This window comes from Glycine max, chromosome 9 (genome assembly GCF_000004515.6).
Source record: "Glycine max cultivar Williams 82 chromosome 9, Glycine_max_v4.0, whole genome shotgun sequence".
NCBI classification, from domain to species: domain Eukaryota; kingdom Viridiplantae; phylum Streptophyta; class Magnoliopsida; order Fabales; family Fabaceae; genus Glycine; species Glycine max.
Window position 1 is genome coordinate 48,963,571 of NC_038245.2, and position 22,233 is coordinate 48,985,803.

A 22,233-nucleotide genomic window follows, 5' to 3' on the forward strand; every position below is an offset into this window, starting at 1 on the left:
ATTAGGTCAATTTGTTTAACCTCATTTGTTGAAAAAAAAATACGTATTTCAACAAAATAAACAACTTCATATTTTCTTAATGTGTTTATCTAAGAGGTTTCTGCTTAAAAAATTAATTTTATTTATTTATTTTAAGAAACAAATTTTATTTGTTTATTAAAAAAATACTTTTATAATAAGTGCTTATTTTAAAATTGTTTTTTTTTATATTTTAAACAATCTGACTAATTCTCCACTTAATTTATAAGGGGATTCTTGGAAAAGCAAAAGTCACATCTCCAAGTGTGTTTACCAGGATATGATACATATCTTCTAAAAACTAGGCCAAACTGTAAATAAGCAAAGTGTACTTAAAATTCAAAAGATCAACAAGTCAATGGTCCGAGTGATCTCAGATTCAGTCCCTTTAAATAAGGTTTCACTAAAGATCCCACTAAAAGTAACCAATCAGATTCTCAAGTGAAAATTAGTCATTAATAAAATTGATTGATACTCCCCACCAATATCATAGTACCAAAAGAAAAAAATCCAGAATAAATTTGAACCAGTTTGCAACTACAAAGTAGCCAGTAAAAAGAAACTAGATGATCATTAACTAGTTCACTACAATAGACTCTCATCTGGATTTTAAATTTGGCAAACCCCAAGAAAGGATACAACGAACCTACATGGTAACTTAATAACGACTAACCAAGAAAAAGTCATCGTCATCAAGAACCTCAACATCTTTATTTCCAACAAAATGCTCTCGACCAATTTCCTTCACCAAATTGGCAAACTCTATCCTTTTGTCCACAGGGAGAGGTACAAACGGTAGCCTAAAAACGGGTCTGACAACTCCAAGTTGAGCAAGAGCAGTGTTCAAACCAATGGGGTTTGGCATGTGGAAAAGCCAGTCAATCAGAGGCAAAAGCTTAGAATTTAGTGTAGGGTTTACGCCGCCAAACATGAGTTCTCGCATTAAACCAGGAACCAGGTTGCTTACAACAGATATCACACCAGTAGCCCCATAACCCCATCTAGCATCATGGCATTGATCATCATTCCCACTCCACACAACAATTCCATCATCTGTATACTGCTTGATCCGGTCATTTCCCACACACTCCTTGACACCAGCCAGGTTAGCACTTTCAGCTAAGGTTTGAATTACATGCGGGGGAATGTCTTGACCAGTCCGTGCAGGCACATTGTAGATTATTGTGGGACCCATGGAAAGCACACTTTGAAAGTGAGCAAGCATACCATCCAAGGAGGTTTTGCCATAGTAAGGGTTTATGTGAAGGGCAGCATGCATTCCAACAGCAAAACCTTGCTCGGTGGCATGAATTGCTTCCCTGGTGGAGTTGCTTCCAGTATTTCCAATAACCTTAATTTTCCCACCAAAACAGTTGACTGTGTGAGCAATAAGCATTATGTGCTCTTCCCAGCTCATTAATTGGCCTTCACCAGTTGTCCCACCAACAATAATACCTTCGGCCCCTTGTCCAATCTGCATATTCACCAAGTCATCATATGCTTCAAGATCAAATCGACCATCAGGTAGGTATGGAGTTTTAATGGCAGTTATCAATCTCAGAGCCTTTATGTCCTCTGGAGAAGTCCTGTAAACACAATACACATAGCTTGATTAATACGGATTTGTAAACAAAACCAGCAGCACAAATAAGCAGTAATGAAGCTGAAACACATGAACAATTTTTTTATTAAACTCCATAAATATGTACTAATACAACTGCACTATTTTAATATATACATACACACATGAACACAAACAGTTGTCAGGATCCAAGATGCCTTGTATATATCCAAACCAAATCTCAAAGCGAATGATAAATGGGAGACAAAATGCTAATTGAGTTCAAAGTGTAAATTAGTGAGAGAACATGGCTTAAAGCTCTAGATGCCTCACAAATCAGAAAAGATCATTTTCTGTATCTCTTCCAGAAATCCTACCCAGAGCATGCATCCTAAAGTTCCCACCTAATTTGGACAATACACACACTGTCCAAATTATTTATAAGTACACATAATATATAAAACATTTTCTCAGAAATGAAAAAAGAATAAATAAATAAATACATTTAGTAGAAAAATGAATGGATTTAGAACAGTAAATTTCAAACCAACCTATTTTTTAACTCAAAACTGCGCATTGGGAGATGGAAATTGGGCTTCACGGCTGCTTGTGCAGGCCTCCAATATGAGCTCCTGAATAATAAAGGCAAATATTTTAACATCAACATACCAAAATTTGGAAAGAGTGGCATTTTTCTGCAGCGCAATATATATATATGACACTGATAAAACCATATAATGCAACTAAAAAGCCAAATAGAATAAATACCAATTTGAAAAGAATAAGCATTAAACTTGACTAAAAATTAAAGAGTATAAAGCAGTCACCCATAAATTAAAGAGTATAAAGCATCCTTTTCACTCTAGTTGATCATTTTACTACCTTGCATTATGCCAAACAAAGAAATTGCAAGGGACAAAACTTTTAATACATCCATACATTAAAGAGGAGAATAAGGGACTCCCGTTTGTTTACCATCTTATGTCTCTAAATTTCATTCAGCTCCTCATAATTAATCATTTGCACATATAGCTACATTGAAAGGCTATTATTTTAAAAAACACAACAATCTAAACAAAGGAAATATGTTTTTTTTTTTTTTTTGGGGGGGGGGGGGGGGGGAGGGGTCCTCAACAGTAAGAAACCCTCTAAAACATGGTTATCAATGTGAGGCTAGCCCTGAAAATGCTATAGCAAATAACAGACACGATCACTATTCTGAAGACATATTACACAAACTAAATAATTTATATTACACATGTATAAATGCTCAAAAACAAAACATAGTATACAAGTGACAGATAAATAGGGTAATCGTGTGCTGATTTCATGTTGTGTATTATTATGTAATTATGGTAATTGTAAATCCTTCTATGTACGACGCTTAAGTCTTAATATATAAATAATATTTTCCGCTGTGAAATTGACAAACATAATCCATCATATGTTTTCTCTCTTAACAACTACAACTAAACAAACAAGTCAACAACAACTGCTTCAAGGGTGACAAGTGAAGGTAAAAAAAATAAAAGGAAAGGACAATGAGAACTGAACATAAAGATAGAATAATAGGGTGCGGTAGAACAGAATGCGGATTTAAGACACACACAGAGAAAGAGAAAAAAGAGCCAAGTGAGTAACAGAACAAAGGGAGATGATGAAGGGCATGGACTTTTTTCTGAAGACTACCGTGAGAACTAAAAGAAGTAGAGGATGTGTGGTCAATAGAACAAACTCAACAAAGTATGTGCAAAACAGACAAGTGGTATGCCAACCTTGGCTGGAAACAACACTGCATGTTGGTGGTTTGAGTTGAAACAGTAGGGAGTGCAGTGCATGTTGCATGAATGCTATGGAGCACAAAACGCCACAACCTAATCGAATCTACTACGATCTCTAAAGTGCAAAGGGTGGATTAATTGTTGATTCAAATTCAAGTTCAATCCAAAATGAGAATATCCCCTAGGCCCTAACTCCTGCATGCCCCTTAGAAGCTTTTTCACTTTAGAGAAAGCTTATCCAAAAATGAAACAAACCTAGAAATCCATAGTTAACACCTAAACCACTGAACTGTAATGCAGTAACCAACAATGGTCACATACATAGAAAACCCTTCTTTATTATTCCCATGACATGCAGATTCAGCAATAACTCACACAAATCAAAATAAGAACTAATAAACACAATCTATAACGGACAAATAACACACCCAGCTATTACTCAGATTTCAGAAATCAACACATCAATAAACCGCTGAAGTCGGATTTCCAATTTACATAAAGACACAAATAATAATAATAATAATAGATGACGATGAAAATGAACCTGGAGTTTCTATTGTTGGTGACATTGGAGGGGCAAACGGGAAAGGCAGTTCCTCTGAAGCAGAGGCTCTTGAGTGTGGCCATGACTTGAGGAGAAGACTAAAACGGTGTCGTTTAGAGCAGAGAGATGGGAGGAGTGGCGGCGCGGAGGACTTCCCTTTCTTTTCTCACTAGTATAGTATCAATCAATTCCCTCACTATTTTATTTTAATTCTAAATCACTTTTTTTTTTCATAAATCACATTCACCTTTTAAACACTTTTTTTCTTATTATTAATTAAAACTCATCAAATTCTATCAATTCCATTTCATGTTTAATAAATTTCTTTTATAATACCTGATGGGTTAATGAGTGTAGTTTGGGATCAGGATATATTTTCTTTGTGACGAAGGATCAAGTTTACCTGAATATTTCGGATCGGATTCCATTTAGAAGTCAAATAATATTTTAGTTACGGTAGTTGAAAAAAAAATCATTTTATAATTTTATCCTAAATTTTAATAGATTAATAATAATAAAATGTATATTAAAATAAATGTGTTTCAAAGTGAATTACTAACCGTTTTCTAATTTAATTGTGATTTTTATAAAAAAGTTAATTGTGATTGTATATATACAACTTGAGGTTTCACATGTTTAACCAAACAAAAATTTCCTCTAAAGAAAAACTAAACACAAAATTTTATTTATGGAAAATTCGTTTATTTTTATGATTCTTATTTTAAAAAATATTTACATGATTTTCTCATTAGTTTAAAGTGTAAAGTTTTATTCTAATAATACAAAAAAAATCTTTAATAATTGTTAATGTTGACGTGTTAATGATAAGAACTATTTCTATAACTTGCACTTATATATACATATTTAAATTATTTTATTTTAAAAGAGAAGTTTTAGTATTTGTCTATTTGATGAGTTTTACTAATTTATTTTTAATTCATAAGACATGCTTAAAATTTAATTAACTAGTAGTTAAATCAATATATTCATATATTGTATAACGTAATGTTTATTTTTATATTCTTAATAAAGAAATAAATATTTTTAAATACATAAAATTATAATAGAATTAAAATTCATAATAAGAATATATTTGAATATATAGTTTTATAGGATATATTTCAATATATAGTATATTTTAGATTTATGATGAATAACTTAAACTGTGGAATAAATTTATTGATTCTTTTAATATTAAAATTTAATTTAGTGATTGGAATAAAATAAGAATAAATTAAAGTGATTGAGAGGGGGGCAAAAAAGCTAGTTGTGAAATGCGCATTCACAAAAGATAATAGGATTAGGCTTTCCAAAAAAAAAAAAAACAAGAGATAGGGTTAAGAGAGAAAGAATACTGTAAATAATTAATTGGAAGAATAAAAAAAAATCTCAGTCTCCAAATTGTATATTACATAACTTATAATATAAAAGTAAATAAAAATGTATTGACAATAGATTATCAAAAAGTAGGTTGTTACCCTTCCTCCTTTTATAATTAAAATGTTATAAAATATTAAAAATGTAAAGAGATATATCATTCGAAAAATTAAAAATTAAACCCAATCTTAAGTAAGCATTTCCAATTCCAACAAACTTATTTATTTATAGCATTATAAAAATTAAAACGTGAACCGCGTGGAATTATCGGTTCAACTTTTTTTAAAGCTCTATTATTCCATTGGCATGCTGGATGCTAAGAAGTTGGCATGTGCAACTGACATTGGCTAACGATCCCACATCAATTCTAAAATTTATTTAGTAATAACTCCTTGTTTTAATAATAGTTCATATAATAATATATATTAGTAAAAAATCATTGGCCAATAATAGATAAAAACGATTTTTATCTTAAATTTTAAACCCTCTAAAGAAATCTTGAATTTTTTTTTAAAAAAATTACTCATCATTACGTCTCAATAATAATAATAATAATAAATATTTTTTAACAAATGACAATGCATACATACAATTTCTTTGTATATAAACGCACACAGAATAGCCAAGTAGGCTCATAACCCTCTAAGGGTGAAGTTAGCGAAAAAATGAGATTATGGACTCAGAGACCCAAAAAGTATAAAATATACTTTAAAAAGCCCAATTTATTAGGGGCACCAGGTTTAAAAACAGTATAGCCAGCTAGACTCATAAACGGGACTCAAAATTCATAAATAAATAAATAAACTATCCTCTAACGAAGTGTTTGTGTTTGCCTGTTTGCTACGAATATTTAACGTGTATCATGATAATTTAAAGGGGAGTTCATAACACACTTAATGGATAGAATATTGGAGTAAATTTTTTTGTTTAAGGATAGAATATTCGAGTAATTTTTTTTTAGTTTATACGTGTTGATTTTTGCTAATGTATTTGAAGGATTTCAAAGCGTTTAAGTTAGCAATATTTTTCAGAAAAAAGTTAAGTGTGTAAAAGTTTAAGACTATACTTGAGGTCCCTGTGAGTTGTTTATATGATTCTTTATTAGGTTATGGTTGTATTTTTACATGATATAAGATGCAAAAGTTGCATATGAGATGAATCACATGCAAAAATTGGACTCACATATATAGTCCATATAATTCAATCGAAGGGTCATGTATCTGCTTTAATCTCATGGATCCTTGTATGCAACTGTATCTCTATCAATCAACATCATCAATCACTCAAATAACTACGAAACTTGAAGATCAAGCCATCGAAACCAACATGCACATAATGTAGAAAAGAAGGGTTTAGGGAAATTAGTTAGTTTTTTTAACCTATTAAAGCTCTAAATAACACCAAACAAAGAGAAAATAGTAGCAAAAGTAGAACACAAGGGTAATTAGTTGAGGGACAAAAACCTAAAGTCTCCACACAAAAATTAAATTAGAAATAAGTTTTTTTACAAAACTAGAATAAGGTTTTAGATAGCTCAAACGGAAAAAGTGAGTAAATTTAATTCACTCTATCATCCGTAAATTATAAGTAATATTACCTTTCTCCCTCACCTTAATTAGGTTAGTTTGGAGTAGGGTTTTGGCTTGATTTTCTTTTCCTTTCTTCGAGTTATGCGATCCCAAGATCAAAACACTAAGGATGTTAGTGAGTTTGAAGAGAAAAGAGAAAGATAGTGGGTGTTGGTGTCTTGTCGAAAAAGGAGAAAATAAATAAGGTGTGTGTAGTGTGAGTTTGCCCTTGGGGAGTGTAAAGAGAACAAAGAAATTTCTTTTCATGTTTGCTTAACGAGAGAATGAAATGAAAATTGTGAGGATGTCTGATAGGTTAACGGGCTTAAAATCTTAAATAATAGTGCGTGTAAGATTTTTCAGCACTTAAATTTAGTTAAGACATAATTTTCCTAAATTTTCAAAGATAAATCAAAGCTAAATTTGGAATTAATTAGTAGGTAAGTGATGTAATATCCCTATTAATTAAATTCAACTACTAAAGGATAAAATAAAATAGAATGTTCAGAATCTATTAAACACTGAGAATTTTTTTTATTAAATTTTTCAAGAGTATGGTGAAAGCTATTCTTTTTTTAGAATGATTGGAAATTTTGAAATATTACACTTATAGAGGTTCCTCTACGGAGTACTACATGTTTCATTACTTCTTGTTAGACTCAACCTAAGATTTGATACAAGTACATGTATGAAGAATGCATGCTTCTAAAAACACGTGAACGGTTCAATTACTTGATAGTTGACACTTAACATATTTAGCTACATTTCCAGTTTCCATACCCTGATCCATGAAGAGGTGTAAGGCTAGAAAATCATAATTTATTTAACTTAAATAGTTAACTTCAAACTCAATTTTTCTCCTGTGGTTGGGTGGTACTAAGTACTAACCCTGTCTTGTTTCTTGCTTTTAATTACTTTGCTGCTAAATACAAGCCTGAAGCCTCAAATAACTAGGGAGTTTTTTTTTACTGCCTTGATATCCTAATCTATTGTGTCATAAATTAATATTATTTATAGTAACTATCGTTGATTTAAAGAATTTTTATTTTCACACATAACAAGAATTGAATTAAACATAAAATTTTCTATTAAATAAATTATTTTCACAATGTAGCACAAAGTTCTTAACCACTAGGTGAACCTATTAAGTTAAATAAGGTGTGGATTGATAGTTATGTGTTATTTTGTAGATAAAATCTCTATAAATACTCCTTGTATTGCATCTGAAGAATTCTTTCAATCAAAATTCAAACTCATTATTGAGGAGCAATTTTTCCTTCACTATTTCAATTACTTGACATTATTTTAGAATCATATTGAAGCATTGGCAACACCGATTATTATTTATTTTCTATAGACAAAATAATTACTATCTATAATTTTTTTTGATCTGGTCAGAATCTATAATTTGCATATTATCTTATTTGCATTCTATTTTTTCTACATTCTATTTTTTTCTATTACATTATTTATCAAATTTATTATTTATTTACAACCCAAATCCAATACATCAATGGTAAGATACATATTTATTATTAATTTATTTTATTTGTAAGAATCATACTCAAATATACAAAATTGACTCACATGACTTGATTTACAACTGAACTAAATCCTACCATAATCTTTAGTAGCAACCTGCGGACAATATACACGGAGTGTGGCTTGTAAGTTGTAACCTGACATCCTTGTAATCTCCTTCTATTCCGTACTCCCAGATGCTCCAATCCATCGCCCTAACAACACCTGTCACATTAAACAAAAATGTGTCAATCACATTCTTTGGATTTTCTGAATATCTTTTTCATTGTTCAGGAATTTTTATTTCCACCTCATTAAATATACGATAAAGTCAAATTTATGCTTCTTGATATTAAGAAGAAAATGTGACAGGACATAATAATTATTGTTTGAATAATTTATAGTAGAAAATAAGTATCTTTAATTTCGTATTTTTAGATTAGAAGAACAAGTATTAGATAAAATGATGTGATGATAAAGGATATATAGCCAGACAACGGTGTCTTTCGGCTAGTCAATTTAAAGCTGATATAAAATTTGAGTACCCAAAAATATAGGTGACTTAAATTTCGTTAATTGATTACTTAAGGCGCTAATTATCGGATAAAACTCTAAAAATAACACATAAACGTTCCACACACTCCAACGAAAATTTTGTCAAATAAGATGCAACAGCAAAAACAGGAACACCACTACACTATCACGTTATCACCACTCTCATATCGCAATCTCCTTCTTTTTAATCCAAATTGTGTTTATATATATATAAAAAAAATGATTTATCTAATAAAGGACTGTGTTGGATCAATTACCATATATACGGCAAGCAGAATTAATGTTCCCGTGATATCTGGTACTAAAAAAACTCTTTCTTTTCCAACGAAGGCTCGATCCAAGTCACGGTGGGCTCCACAATCCCTGGGCCCCACCACGACTTCTCTTCCTTACTTGGCTTCGAGTTTCCGAAACAGCTACCCGCTCTCCGTCTTCTCCTCTACGATGGCGTCGAACCGTAACGGCGTCCAAAGGGGAAGCGCCAAGTTCGATCGCCCGCTCAAGCCCCGCCCCCGCCCCTCTTCCCCCTCTCCGGGATCCGCCCTTCGCCGCCCCAACGCCGCCGCCAGAAACGGCGACGCCGGTGAGTCCCCTCCAAAACCTAGACAGACACAAATAGAGTGTGTAGTGTGTTTTGTAGAGAGAGTGTAATGAAGCTCTAACTAGTAAGTATCTACGATTAGGACGCCATAATGAAGCTCGCTAGCTCCTTCGCTATTTCTGGAAGATTCATCTCTCTCATGATTATGACCTCTAATTATGAGAGTTTGTCACTTCTGAGAGCGACTGCTTCAGACACGGCTCGTTTTGTTCGTATTTTTATAAACACTCATTGTTTGTTGCTTCTGTGTATTTATGTTCTGGTGTTTTATATCTGTTTTTTCTTTCTTTGAAATTTAAACTGTTAGATGTTTAGATGAATTGGGAGGCTTGCTTGTGATGTAGGACCAAACGTTTAGATGCATTGCTCTCTCTGGACATTGGTTAGTTAATTATCTACCTCGAGTGTATTTTAGATCTGCAGTTTTTGATATGTTGTGTCATTAGAGCTTGGGGTGAAGATGTGAGTGCAGGGTTTGTATTGTTCGTGCAAATGTCTACTAGCTTTTGATGGTGTTAATTTGTGAGGTTTTTGTAGTGCCTGTGGGAAAGGGGTTATAAGAGGTTTAAAGGGGTAGTATGAAATATTTGTTCTTTTAGGTTTTGATTCTATTATCTATAACAGTATAACCTGTTTGTTTGGTTTGACTTTTGAGTTGTCTAAGTCATTAGAATGAAAGCATGGGTTTGTATGTTAAAATGTCAATGACATTGGAAATTCTAATATCCCGACCAAGATGACATAGGTCATATTTTCATTTCATGAAAGGCTAGACTCCAAGTAGCATCTCAGATGTAGATTACATAATCAAACGCAAAGTATCTACTTAATCTCGTGATTATGCTCAGCTTGTCAGGAACTTGCTGTTGTAGTGTAGAGGAGAATCCACTCCTAAAAGCCTGATTGATATTGGGTGCCAGGCTGACAGCCTCTACTTCACAGGGTTTTCCTGTTCCATATGTAGATGATATGGAACTGATCGAAGCTCCTGTGTTGATCTTGGAAAGAGCACTCCATTCATGCTTGGGAGTGGACCAACTTGGTTTTGGTACCACTTGGTGTAGAAGAGAAACTGATATGGAAGAAGAGCAGAACAGGGAGCATTATGCAGCAACAGAATTAAAAGATGCAGAAGTAGCAGCAAAGACAGAGCAAGTAAAAGGACCAAACAAGGAAGAACGTAGAAGGACAAAAAGGGAATTAAACAAGCCTCAGTACCTGAAGGATTACACAATGAATTAAGGATGTGCTGGCAGTCTTCTAGAATCAGAATCATGGTGCCATGAGATATTGTTCCCTTAATAGCATTTTTGTTAGATTTTCCTCCAAGGCACAAGTTGCCAAAATCTGTTAGAGAATTTCATCCAGAAATGTATGAGAATATCTATAAATAGGATAAGATGTAATTCAAATGACAGACAATAATACAATTTCCTTTTCTTCCTTTACGTTGCTCTGGAGGTTCTAGGCCTCAAATCCTAGAGTTAATTGCTTGTGCTTACATCAGAAACCACCCTTAAAAATCCAGGGGCAAATAAAATAACGCTGGGTAGAGCCTTTACTTTAAACAGAGGTTCCTCATCTAACAACTAAACTATTTGGGGCTCATGCATGCTCCTGTATCATTTGCCATCTATTGCAATCTGGTAAATGAATATTGGGTTGGAGAAGTTTTTTGGTATTACAACAGTGAAAAGGCTACAAAACAGCTAATCGAATGAGGAACTTATACGGTTTAAGCGCCACTAATAATTCTAGAAATTCTAGATATATCAGGGTTCAGAAGTTTATTTTCCTTGCAACATTGTTATATTTTTTATATTTTGAATGAAAGCCAATGCTTGAAAACAGTGTGGCTATTAAAATCTTCTTCTCTCTTTATACTGTGGTATGTGGTATGGTGGTATTGCTACACTTGTTATATTATCATTTTTGTGTACAGTACCTGGAAGAGTTCGAGTGGCTGTAAGATTGAGACCACAGAATGCTGAAGAAATGATAGCGGATGCTGATTTTGCTGACTGTGTTGAATTACAACCAGAGGTACATTAATTTTATTTGATTAGCAACTGTTTGTAGATTTTAAGTTTTGCTTTGATTTATAGATATGCTTCTTGGATTGTTTCATGCATAAGCCTTGTTTAATGTTTAGCCTTTTGTGTTTTTACTATCTTTCAGCTTAAAAGACTGAAACTTCGTAGAAACAATTGGGATTCAGACACATATGAGTTTGATGAGGTGCTTACTGAATTTGCATCACAGAAACGTGTCTATGAAGTTGTGGCTAAGCCAGTTGTGGAGGTCTGTTGTAATGGTGCATATCCTAATTGTTCGTGAACATCCTTTACTGAGATATCTCTATCTAATTCTGCTTTATATTAGTGTTCTTTATGATTTGATAACCTCTTTCCTTGGTTTAATAGTTAATGCATTCTATCCATAAAGATATTGTCATATTTCTTGAATGCTCTATAGCTTAATACATGCTTGATGTCTGGTTTGTAGAGTGTTCTTGATGGTTATAATGGGACTGTGATGGCTTATGGTCAAACTGGAACTGGGAAAACTTTTACACTTGGACGACTTGGGGAAGTAGATGCCTCTGACCGTGGTATCATGGTTCGTTCCATGGAGGATATTTTTGCTGACTTATCACCAGATACCGATTCTGTCACTGTCTCTTATCTGCAGGTTGTATACTCACATGTGCATTACTGTTTTTTTGCATCATATTGAGTTTTATCTTCTAGTATCCATTGAGGTTGTGTCCTATTTTGTTTGATCATGAAAGTGCTCTTTGTTTTGTATTATAACTATTCTTGGCTATTTTACTCATATTTTGTCTACAAAAAATATGTAGCTTTACATGGAGACTCTCCAGGACTTGCTGAATCCAGCAAATGATAATATTCCTATAGTGGAAGACCCAAGAAGTGGTGATGTATCTATGCCCGGGGCAACTCTTGTAGAAATCACAGACCAACATAGTTTTTTGGAGTTGTTAAGAATAGGTGAAGCTAATCGAGTCGCTGCTAACACAAAATTGAATACTGAATCTTCTCGCAGTCATGCTATTCTAACGGTGAAGGAATATTCTTTGTTTTGATTACCTTTTCTTTTGAACCAGTTAGTCACTGTTTTCTGTGTCTTAAAAATAATTTCCAATTTTGTTAAATTTATGGTTTCTTACACAGGTTCATATTAAGAGGTCTGTCTTGGAAAATGAAGATATTGTGTCTAGTCAAAATGGTGATGCCTCTCATTTGACTAAACCTTCAAAACCACTTGTTCGGAAGAGCAAGTTGGTTGTGGTAGACTTAGCAGGTTCAGAACGTGTCCATAAATCAGGTGCATACTGAACTTAAAACTTGTGTATGTGTAGAAATGTGGATCTCATAAATCAATAAATCAATGGTTCTTGTCTGAGAGTGGCTTCTCCATGAAGCATTTGTTGTGTGTGCATGCATGCAGTATACAGGAAAATGGGAGGAAAAATCATTAAATGAGCAGGAAGGAAAAACTATGAATGATTAGGAAAATTGCTCCAAAAACGGTGCAGATAAGTGAGAATAAAATGGACAGGAAGAATAATTCAAGTTAGAAGGAAAAATGTAAATTGGCAGGAAAAAAATGTGGAAAAATGTAAATAGGCAGCAAAAAAATCTGGAAAAATGATGAAAATGGGTGAAAAAAATTCAATCACATGGACCAGCAAAACTGGCTAGAAAAATCATTGAAATAAGAAGGAAAAATGGATGCAAAAATCATACAAAAGGATTGGAAAAATGGGCAAGAAAATGGTTTGTTTGATGAATCCTCAATTATAATATATAATATATAGATAATAATAAAATAACTACAATAAAGCATGTTATATAAATCTTAGTAAAATATTTTTTGTTATGATAGTTTTTTTTTAAATTTTTTTTGTAGATTTTAAAATAATATGATATTATAATTACGATATTATATATGTATGTATATGATCTGATGTTAGCAAATATATTTTATTTATATTGATATAATAATAATAATAATTTTGAAAAGGAAAAGTTGCTTTTGCTAGCACCCTTGAGATATATCAGAAAAGTGTCATCTTATTTTAATTTGATTTGATTTCAAGATTTTTGTGGAGGAAAAGGTGAAAACAGCCCTTGTTTAACTTTTTATTTTGTTTCTTGTTTTCAAGATTTTGTGAAGGACTGTTTTCACTATTTCCATCACAAATTCTTGAAAATAGGAAAAAATGCAAACAATGTGGTATTTTTTGTATTATTAGTTAAAAGCATATTAATTGAATTTATTTTTTGGAAAACAACCAATTACCCTTTAATGGTCTGTTTACTTAGAGAAAATGTTTGTTGATTTTTGTTTTCACTTTTAATTACAAAAGTGTCACCTCGTTTTTTTTCTTCAAATATTTGTCTAGATAATAGTGGAAATACTTTTATTTTTATTTTTATTGTTTTTACTGTTTAACTTTTGAAAATAAGAAACAAAATGAAAATAAGATGGCATTTTTTTTAATTAAAAATGAAACAGACATCAAAATAAATAACATTTTCTCATACCAAACAAGTTCCAATATTCCCTGTTTCTTGTGGCCTTTGAAATTGTTATGTTCACTCTGTGATAGTCCTTGCCTTAACTTCAATGACTTGGTAGCTTCTGTTATTAAGTTGGTATGTGCTGAAACTTTACATTTCCCCCGTTTTTCCGCTCCAGGAAGTGAAGGGCACATGCTAGAGGAAGCTAAATCTATCAATCTTTCACTTAGTTCATTGGGAAAATGTATTAATGCTCTAGCTGAGAACAATGCTCATGTTCCATTTCGTGATTCGAAGCTTACCAGGATGCTTCGAGATTCTTTTGGAGGTAAGATGCCTTAATCTTTTTCAGATATGAGATATCTTGGTATCATATCCTTCTGTTCTTCAACTTGATGTGATCAAATATTTAGTGAGATATCATTTATGGTTTACAAAACTTGTTTCTTAAATCCTTGATTGACATATTTGCAGTATCTTTGTCTTCGAATTTTGTATCAGATGTCAATATTCTTCTTGGACCTGATTCCTATTTGCAGGCACAGCTAGGACTTCATTGATTGTGACTGTTGGCCCATCTCCACGTCACCGAGGAGAGACTTCTAGTACTATATTGTTTGGCCAAAGGGTCAGGTTCCTATCTGAGATCCTGTACTTTCATATATAGTTTCTATTTATACAACATGAACTAAAATATCATTATTAAATTTAGATTCCATAAGACCTGTTTCATTGTGCTTGTGCATATTTTATATTTTTAAGTATTTTGATGTCAGTCTTGGAACATATTTTGAAAAGCCATTGTTAGAGATCTCTAGCATCAAAGGTTTTTAAATGAATTTAATTTTACGCCCATTGATTCACCTCTGCCTCCTTGTGACATTCATTAATCTACTTTTTCTGGTATCTTAATTTGCTAATTTCGTCAAGTTAATTTCCCCCCTAACAAAAAAAAAATCCCCCCCTAACAACTTCAAGTATCTTATTGTAGTTTAGCGATCATCACATATTTTGATTGACTTGTTACTGACATCATCATTGTTATTATAATTTATAAGCAAATAATTTATTAAGAGAGAAAGGAGATTCAAATTCAAGAGGATAAGATTTCCTCAAAAAACTAATCCAAGAGCAAAAGACATAACTAAAAACAGAAAGCGTGTACCACTGGACACCAATCTCTGAAGATCTTTCAAAGAAGTGCACTACTCTACACTAAAAGATCTCCAAAGGTAACAACAGCTCATACAAAAGATTTAACCTTTGAGGGAGCTATTATTTCCTAAAGAAGGAATCATTACTTGGAGATGAAGTGAGAAACTGGATGATGGGATGTGCATCGGAAACACCTGAAATGTCAATTGACCAAATCCTCTGGTCTAAATTTTAATAGATATGGACAGAATTTAGCAAGGTGCAAAGAGATTGTAATTCAGAGAATTCCATTTTCAAATTTCTGAAGAACTTAAAATTCCTAGACACAGAAATAGTAGATTCAGAAGAGGAATAAAATTGGATTATAGGAAACTGCTAATTGGAGAGATGATAGAGTCTAGGAACATGTCAGAAAAAAGGAAAATCTCCCACCTGAGTGTCTTCCCAAAACTTAATATGTGAACCATCTCCAAAACCCAAGGGAGAGGACCTAAAAGAAGCATAACCTGGGGAAATGAGTTTCCTAGGGCTATCAAGTGATGCTTTTACTGTTAATTTGGCATATCAGCCATCAAAATGTAAACTATTTTAAATTTATTTCTGATAAATTTTATTTTATCATCATCATTATTTAAAATGAAAAGACTTTGGTGATAATTGATATGGTTTGCTGTTTTAGTGACAGATGAATTAATGCATATTTTTGTTTCATCAGGCTATGAAAGTTGAGAATATGCTGAAAATAAAGGAGGAATTTGATTATAAAAGCTTGTCTCGAAAGCTTGAGATACAATTAGATAAGCTTATTGCAGAAAACGAAAGACAACATAAAGCTTTTGAGGATGAAGTTGAAAAAGTAAATTTGGAGGCACAATGTCGTATTGCTGAGGTTGAGAGGAACTTTGCAGATGCGTTAGAGGTTTGTTGTATTAGCTATATGAAAGATCTTGACAACAAATTATTTTTCTTTTTTAAGCCAGAGTCTTGTAGTTTTGAAATGTTTTGTATTGTTATGCATAATGATGTATGCTAATAGACTAGGGTTTAAATTATTGCTAAAGTATGTGATGCAGGATCATTATACTTTAACTCTTTCTAATTGATTTTGGGCAGTGTTCCAGCCTCAGTGCTGTAAACAAAACCTAAACATAGTCCAGTAATTCTGGTGTATGCCTTAGTTAAGCAGGTTTCTTGTCTTGTTGAGGAAGTATGGACTCTGTTAAGTGTTATTTTCTTAAAAAATGTCCTAGATTGTGTGTTTGAGGATAAAAGTGATCTATCTAAATTAAGAGGGTTTCTGTGTGGCTGGAATACTTATATGAAGTTTTAGTCATCTGTATGTCAGATTTTCTGGACTAAGTATTTTAGGATGAGTGTAATGTGCAACTTGTCTCCTATCCCTTTTTTTAACCTTTTCATGGTGGTGTAAAGTTTGGAATAATGCCCTTTCAGCTATTAAATCCAAGGAATGAGCTATGTTATCTTTGTTTAATTTTCATTATTATGCTATCAAACGTTCTTTTTATGCCTTTTTAGTTTTTAGGCTGTCTCTGTTTCTTTGTTCTGTATTCTGGTGCAAAGACTAGATATGGTGCAAAACCTTTATGTCCTATTCTTTTGAAAACTTAAGTTACTGAAGATGCTATTTTTTTAGGTTTTTTTGGGTAACATCTCTAATCTTTGCTCAATGTCTTACATGGAATTGTATGATTGTACCCTGTAGAAAGAGAGACTGAAATGCCAGATGGAGTACATGGAATTGGTAAAGGAGTTGGAGCAGAAGTTGGTGTTGAATCAAGAACGAAACGACTGCAATAGTTTTGTGGCTGATAATGGAGAGGTATATTCCTTTTGAAACAATATTAACAGTAACACTGCAAATCTTGGAGGTGGATTCTTTTTCCACTGTTTGTAAAAATGAATGGTGACAGTTTTTTTAAGACATCAACATGTGTTACTGTTTCCTTAATCCTTATTCAGCATTTTTGGTGAATTTTGGTTGTTGGGTGTGTCCTAGGTTCCTGGACCAATTCTTTGATTATTTGCTTTCATAGTTTTGGTAGAAGTAATGACCTACCTTTTTGGCTATGTGCAATGAGAATGGGAAGAATGATTTCTTGTGTATTCCTGAATGGTTTGCACACTTATTTATATACATAATAAAGGCTGTCAATCCCTAAAGTTTAGGAATCACAATCAAGCTATTTAAGGAAACTAAATAAATTAGGGAAACAAGGAAACAGAGAAAACAGGAGAGTAAATATGAAACCGTTCATGTGTCTCTGCTTATCAAATTGGGATTGTTTTTTCATGACAAATGCTTATAGCAAGCAATCTCCTATTTTAATATTTTCTATGTAGTTGTTCCCTGTGGTAAATTCAATATTATAGTTTACCCATAAATTGTCACCAGTTCCAATGTTAAAAACTTAACAATTGGCTGGTTGAATTATTATAGCTATTAGTCACTGCTTAGAGGTTTTCTTTTTACATTTTTTGGGTTTTTAATTATTTAGTTGTTTATGCCTTTTTGGCTCAGGGGCCTGCATCATCTTCTACAGATGAAGTTGCTGAGGTCAAAATGCTGCTTGAAACTGAAAGAAATCGGAGGAAGGCAGCTGAAGAAGAGGTAGGACATCTAAAAAGTCAGCTGGGGAAACATATGCCATCAGAGGTGAGATTTCAGTTAAATTGCTAACTTTTCTGTTTCATCATTTTCCGAGGATGGATTTCTGGTATATTAGAAACTTTTTGTGTATAGGCAGGAGGTGATGTGGAGATTATAAAGCTTCGCAACATCCTGGAGGACGAGGCTAATCAGAAAAAAAGACTTGAAGAAGAAATCATAATACTAAGGAGTCAATTATTGCAATTGAACTTTGAAGCTGACCAGGTATTTGTTTTATTTTGACTGAGATTTTGAGAATTCAGCTTGAGTAATACATTTTAGCTTGGGTTTTAATTCCATACATTGAGTCATTGAGTTTTCAGTGATTTAATGGAAAGTGGCCATAAAATGCACAACACTGTTCAATATATCTATCATTTGTAGAAAATTCTTGAAACAAACACAAGCAGAGCACCAAATATAGGTCATAAACATAATCCTATTCTGAACAAATAGTTGTTGTAAAATCAAGGTTCTTTGGTCTCTCTAGAGCCTCTAGCTGCTTGTTACATTATGTTCTTTATAGCATAGCTTTGAATCTATGGTACAGTATGATTTAATGCTATATCTATAGATGAGAAGGTGTTTGGAAAATGGAAGCTCTGGGAGCACATTTTCTGCCTTGGATTCCTCCACGACTCAAGTTAGGCATTCCCAATTTAAGGATGTTGCAAATGGCCAAAAGTCATCTGTTGCTACACTCTTTGAGCAAGGTATAAGTGTTGAGTTATAATTGAAACATTACGTCATCTATGTTTATGACTCACATTATTTTTAACAGTTGGATTGCAAAAGATTTTGTCATTGCTGGAGTCAGATGATGCCAATGTACGAATTCATGCCGTGAAAGTGGTGGCCAACCTAGCAGCTGAAGGTAAAAGCTAGCCTCATCTTAAGGCTCTGCTATTTGGTCATCTACTTTCTATTAATTGTTTCCTGACAATTGGCTAACAAACTTTAAGATTGTGGAAACAGGACAGCTTGTTGTATATCGTGCTGTGTAATTTATTTTTTTAATCATGGTAGATATTGACCATTGACTATTTTGAATTGGTTGTGATTCATCAGGAAAACTCTATTTTTTTCTGAATTTTTTTTCCTTTGCTGTGTTAATTTTCCATAAAATTTGTCTGAGTGAATGTTGAAATGAACGTGCAGTCTCCTTGTTTTCACTGCCCTCCAGACTATTCACTCTTTTTTCATTTTCTGAGCATTCACATTGAAGCCTGACAGAAATCGAGACTGTGGTCTTTTATTATATCCTTATAAATCTTTTCTTATGTGTATGATTTGTTTAGTAATTTGTCTCAATCTAATACACAGAGGCTAATCAAAAGAGAATTGTTGAAGCTGGTGGTCTTACTTCCTTGTTGATGCTTCTTCGAAGATATGAGGATGAAACTGTTCGCAGAGTAGCTGCTGGGGCAATTGCCAATCTTGCTATGAATGGTGATGTTGATAGTAGTGTTAAATATGTGTGTGTGTGTTTTAGATTACTGGATCTTGCTTCATACTTTGGTACTAGCTGCATTTATTTGTGGCTGAGCATTTAGCTAATGTTAGTATTGATATTTTCTTCCTTTCTTTTGTGGCAAATCAGAAGCAAATCAAGAACTTATTATGGCTGAAGGAGGAATTACTCTGTTATCAATGACTGCATCTGATGCTGAAGATCCGCAAACCCTTCGAATGGTTGCTGGAGCAATTGCTAACCTATGTGGAAATGGTACATTTTGTTGTTTTGTAGCAAGTCATTTACTTATGTTGATATATGTTAAAAAATATAATTTTAGCTACCAAATAGATACAATTGAGATAGTTACATCAAGTTGGTGATGCACTCATAATGATTGGCCACTATGAGTTTCTTGGGAAATCATGGAAAGCTGAATCTGTCATGTAACTTATTTTGGAGATAACAATAGCATTGTTTCTACTTTCTTTATGAAATGTGTTAGCTGATTTCATCATATTATATAAAACCTTTTCTTTTGCGTCATGTCAATGGGAATTTTTCATTCAGTGTTTCTGTTACATTGTAGCATATTTAAAGATGGTGCTTTCGTAGATATTGCATTTGAAATCAATGCTCTCTTCATATTTCCAATTTTCCACCAATATATGTTATTTTGATGATCATTCATAATTTTGTCTTCATGTTCTACAGATAGAATACTGATGACTCTGAGATCTCAGGGAGGCATTAAGGCTTTACTGGGAATTGTAAGATGTGGACATCCTGATGTTCTTTCCCAAGTTGCTCGAGGAATTGCTAACTTTGCAAAATGCGAGTCTCGGGCTTCTAATCAAGGTCTACTTTCCTCATAACTATTTGATTCTCAACGTTGAAAACATTAAGCACCAAATTAGATAGAAAATGGACAAATTGTTACTCGGGAATGCACAAAAAAATGTCAGTCCTGCATTGATTAACTTAAAGTGTATTTCATGTTTCTAAGCAAGCCATTACGATCAATTTGCTCACTCCACTTTACTTTCACAAAGCCACTGAAAATATTTCTAGCATCAAAGAGAAATTAACAAAATTAAGAGGTAGTTTGGACCCCTTACAATTATATTTTGCACTCTCAGGGATAAAAAGTGGCAGATCCTTTTTGATAGAAGATGGCGCACTTCCGTGGATAGTACAAAATGCTAATAATGAAGCTGCACCAATCAGGCGTCACATTGAGCTTGCACTCTGCCACTTGGCACAACATGGTAACCAGACTTCTCATCATGTTTCACTTTTTCTAAATACATTCTTGTAAACTTTAACATCCAACGTGACATAAATATTACAGAAGTGAATTCAAAGGACTTGATTGGTGGAGGTGCTCTTTGGGAGCTTGTCCGGATTTCACAAGATTGTTCACGGGAGGACATACGAAATCTTGCTCGTCGGACTCTCAGTTCTGTCTCAACATTCAAATCTGAATTGCGGCGATTGCGTATAGATTATTGATTGTAAATGTACCTGGAACTACCCAATTATTTTTGTTCCACAGCTTGTGAGACTAGTTCTTGAGAATTATTCCCAGTAGCTTGTGGGGGCAGTTGTTTAATGCTTGCTTACCCTGCCATTTTTGTGATAAGAGAAGCTTGGGTTTAGGATGTAATTGTTATATCTAGCCATCACTGACAAGAATGAATGCATGTATAATTGATAGAGGGGGAAAATTGATGGAGAGAAAAATGAGTTTTTTGGGCAGGGGAGAGGTGAGAATATGTTGTTAAACATTGGTTGGTCAAATTTTGACAACCACAATTTACGTAGAACTGCTCAATATTGTATTTATAATTGATTATTGATTTGTGTAAGTAATGAAAATCAAACAGATATGCCTAATGCCTAATGCCTAATGCCTTTGCCTTTTTTTTTACCCATGATTTTTAGTCGGCCACGATGGCATCGGAAGGAATTTGATGAACTTTTATTCATGGACTCTATATAGAGAATAGAGTTGATGTATAACACGAAATTCAAATACTAGCATCCTAATCTTAAAATCAAACTACGACATACTAAATCTAAAATGATAAGAATTCTTATCTTTATTTAAACAATATCCTAAAATTTAAAACATAACATTCTTAAAAATTAATTTATTCAAATTCAAATTGCAGATCTTTAAATATGTATATTCAAACAACTTTGAGGAGTGACCTTTGAAAAGGATGAATTAATTGCACATCCCTCTCTAGATGTCAACTACAAATTGAATTAAAACTCTAGCAATTGATAAATTTCGGATTTCTAATCCTGGAGTCACTCAATTTGTTAAGTACTTGTTTGTCTGTTTACTGACACACCATTGTGGACAGAGACAGAGAGAGCACGATCTTTTGTTCTTTCAAAAAATAACACACAGAAATCACTTGTATTCTTCATCAATAACAGTACCATTATTAGTTCATATAGCATAGAATATGATTCCATTATTATGTTTCAAGCATTACACTGGCCTTAAAATTTCTTACTGTTTTGGACTTACTGTTCTTTCAAATAATTAACTATTTTGCTTGCTTGATGGAGAGACTTTTTTAGTAAAGTCTTGGTGTTTTTAATCTTATAAGTGATGCGTAATTCTAAATCTAATTTTGTGCTTCTAATCTATAGTATTTTGATCACTTTTATGTTATGCATGCATATTATATGATTGTCTGTTTGATAAACGCATTTCCTTTTGAAATTTTGAAACAAAAAATTTGCTTTTTATTTTGTTAATTTATTTTTTCAACAATATCAGCCTGTTAGTCCATGTTGGAAAAGCTAGATTATGTTTCATTCAAGGTTTAGTTTATGATGTATGGACTTACATCAAATGATGAAGCTT

General features: G+C 33.0%; 2 protein-coding genes across 2 annotated transcripts; one reads left to right on the plus strand and one right to left on the minus strand.

Moving 5' to 3' along the window:
- Positions 1-508: 508 nt before the first annotated feature.
- On the minus strand, positions 509-4,322 carry LOC100788930 (4-hydroxy-tetrahydrodipicolinate synthase, chloroplastic). The gene is made up of 3 exons (XM_003534557.5): positions 3,905-4,322; positions 2,131-2,211; positions 509-1,604 (listed from the first exon to the last, which is right to left on the minus strand). The coding sequence occupies exons 1-3, from the start codon at positions 3,985-3,987 to the stop codon at positions 677-679; spliced, it is 1,092 nt and encodes a 363-aa protein (XP_003534605.1). The 5' UTR covers positions 3,988-4,322; the 3' UTR covers positions 509-676.
- A 4,868-nt stretch (positions 4,323-9,190) lies between these two features.
- Positions 9,191-21,245, plus strand: LOC100789455 (kinesin-like protein KIN-UB). Its single transcript, XM_003534558.5, has 19 exons — positions 9,191-9,508; positions 11,469-11,569; positions 11,705-11,827; positions 12,032-12,217; positions 12,387-12,608; positions 12,721-12,874; positions 14,252-14,401; positions 14,613-14,701; positions 15,944-16,147; positions 16,952-17,068; positions 17,768-17,902; positions 17,990-18,121; positions 18,471-18,609; positions 18,678-18,770; positions 19,220-19,345; positions 19,497-19,622; positions 20,064-20,207; positions 20,489-20,617; positions 20,701-21,245. The coding sequence occupies exons 1-19, from the start codon at positions 9,370-9,372 to the stop codon at positions 20,859-20,861; spliced, it is 2,670 nt and encodes an 889-aa protein (XP_003534606.3). The 5' UTR covers positions 9,191-9,369; the 3' UTR covers positions 20,862-21,245.
- The last annotated feature ends 988 nt before the right edge of the window (positions 21,246-22,233 follow it).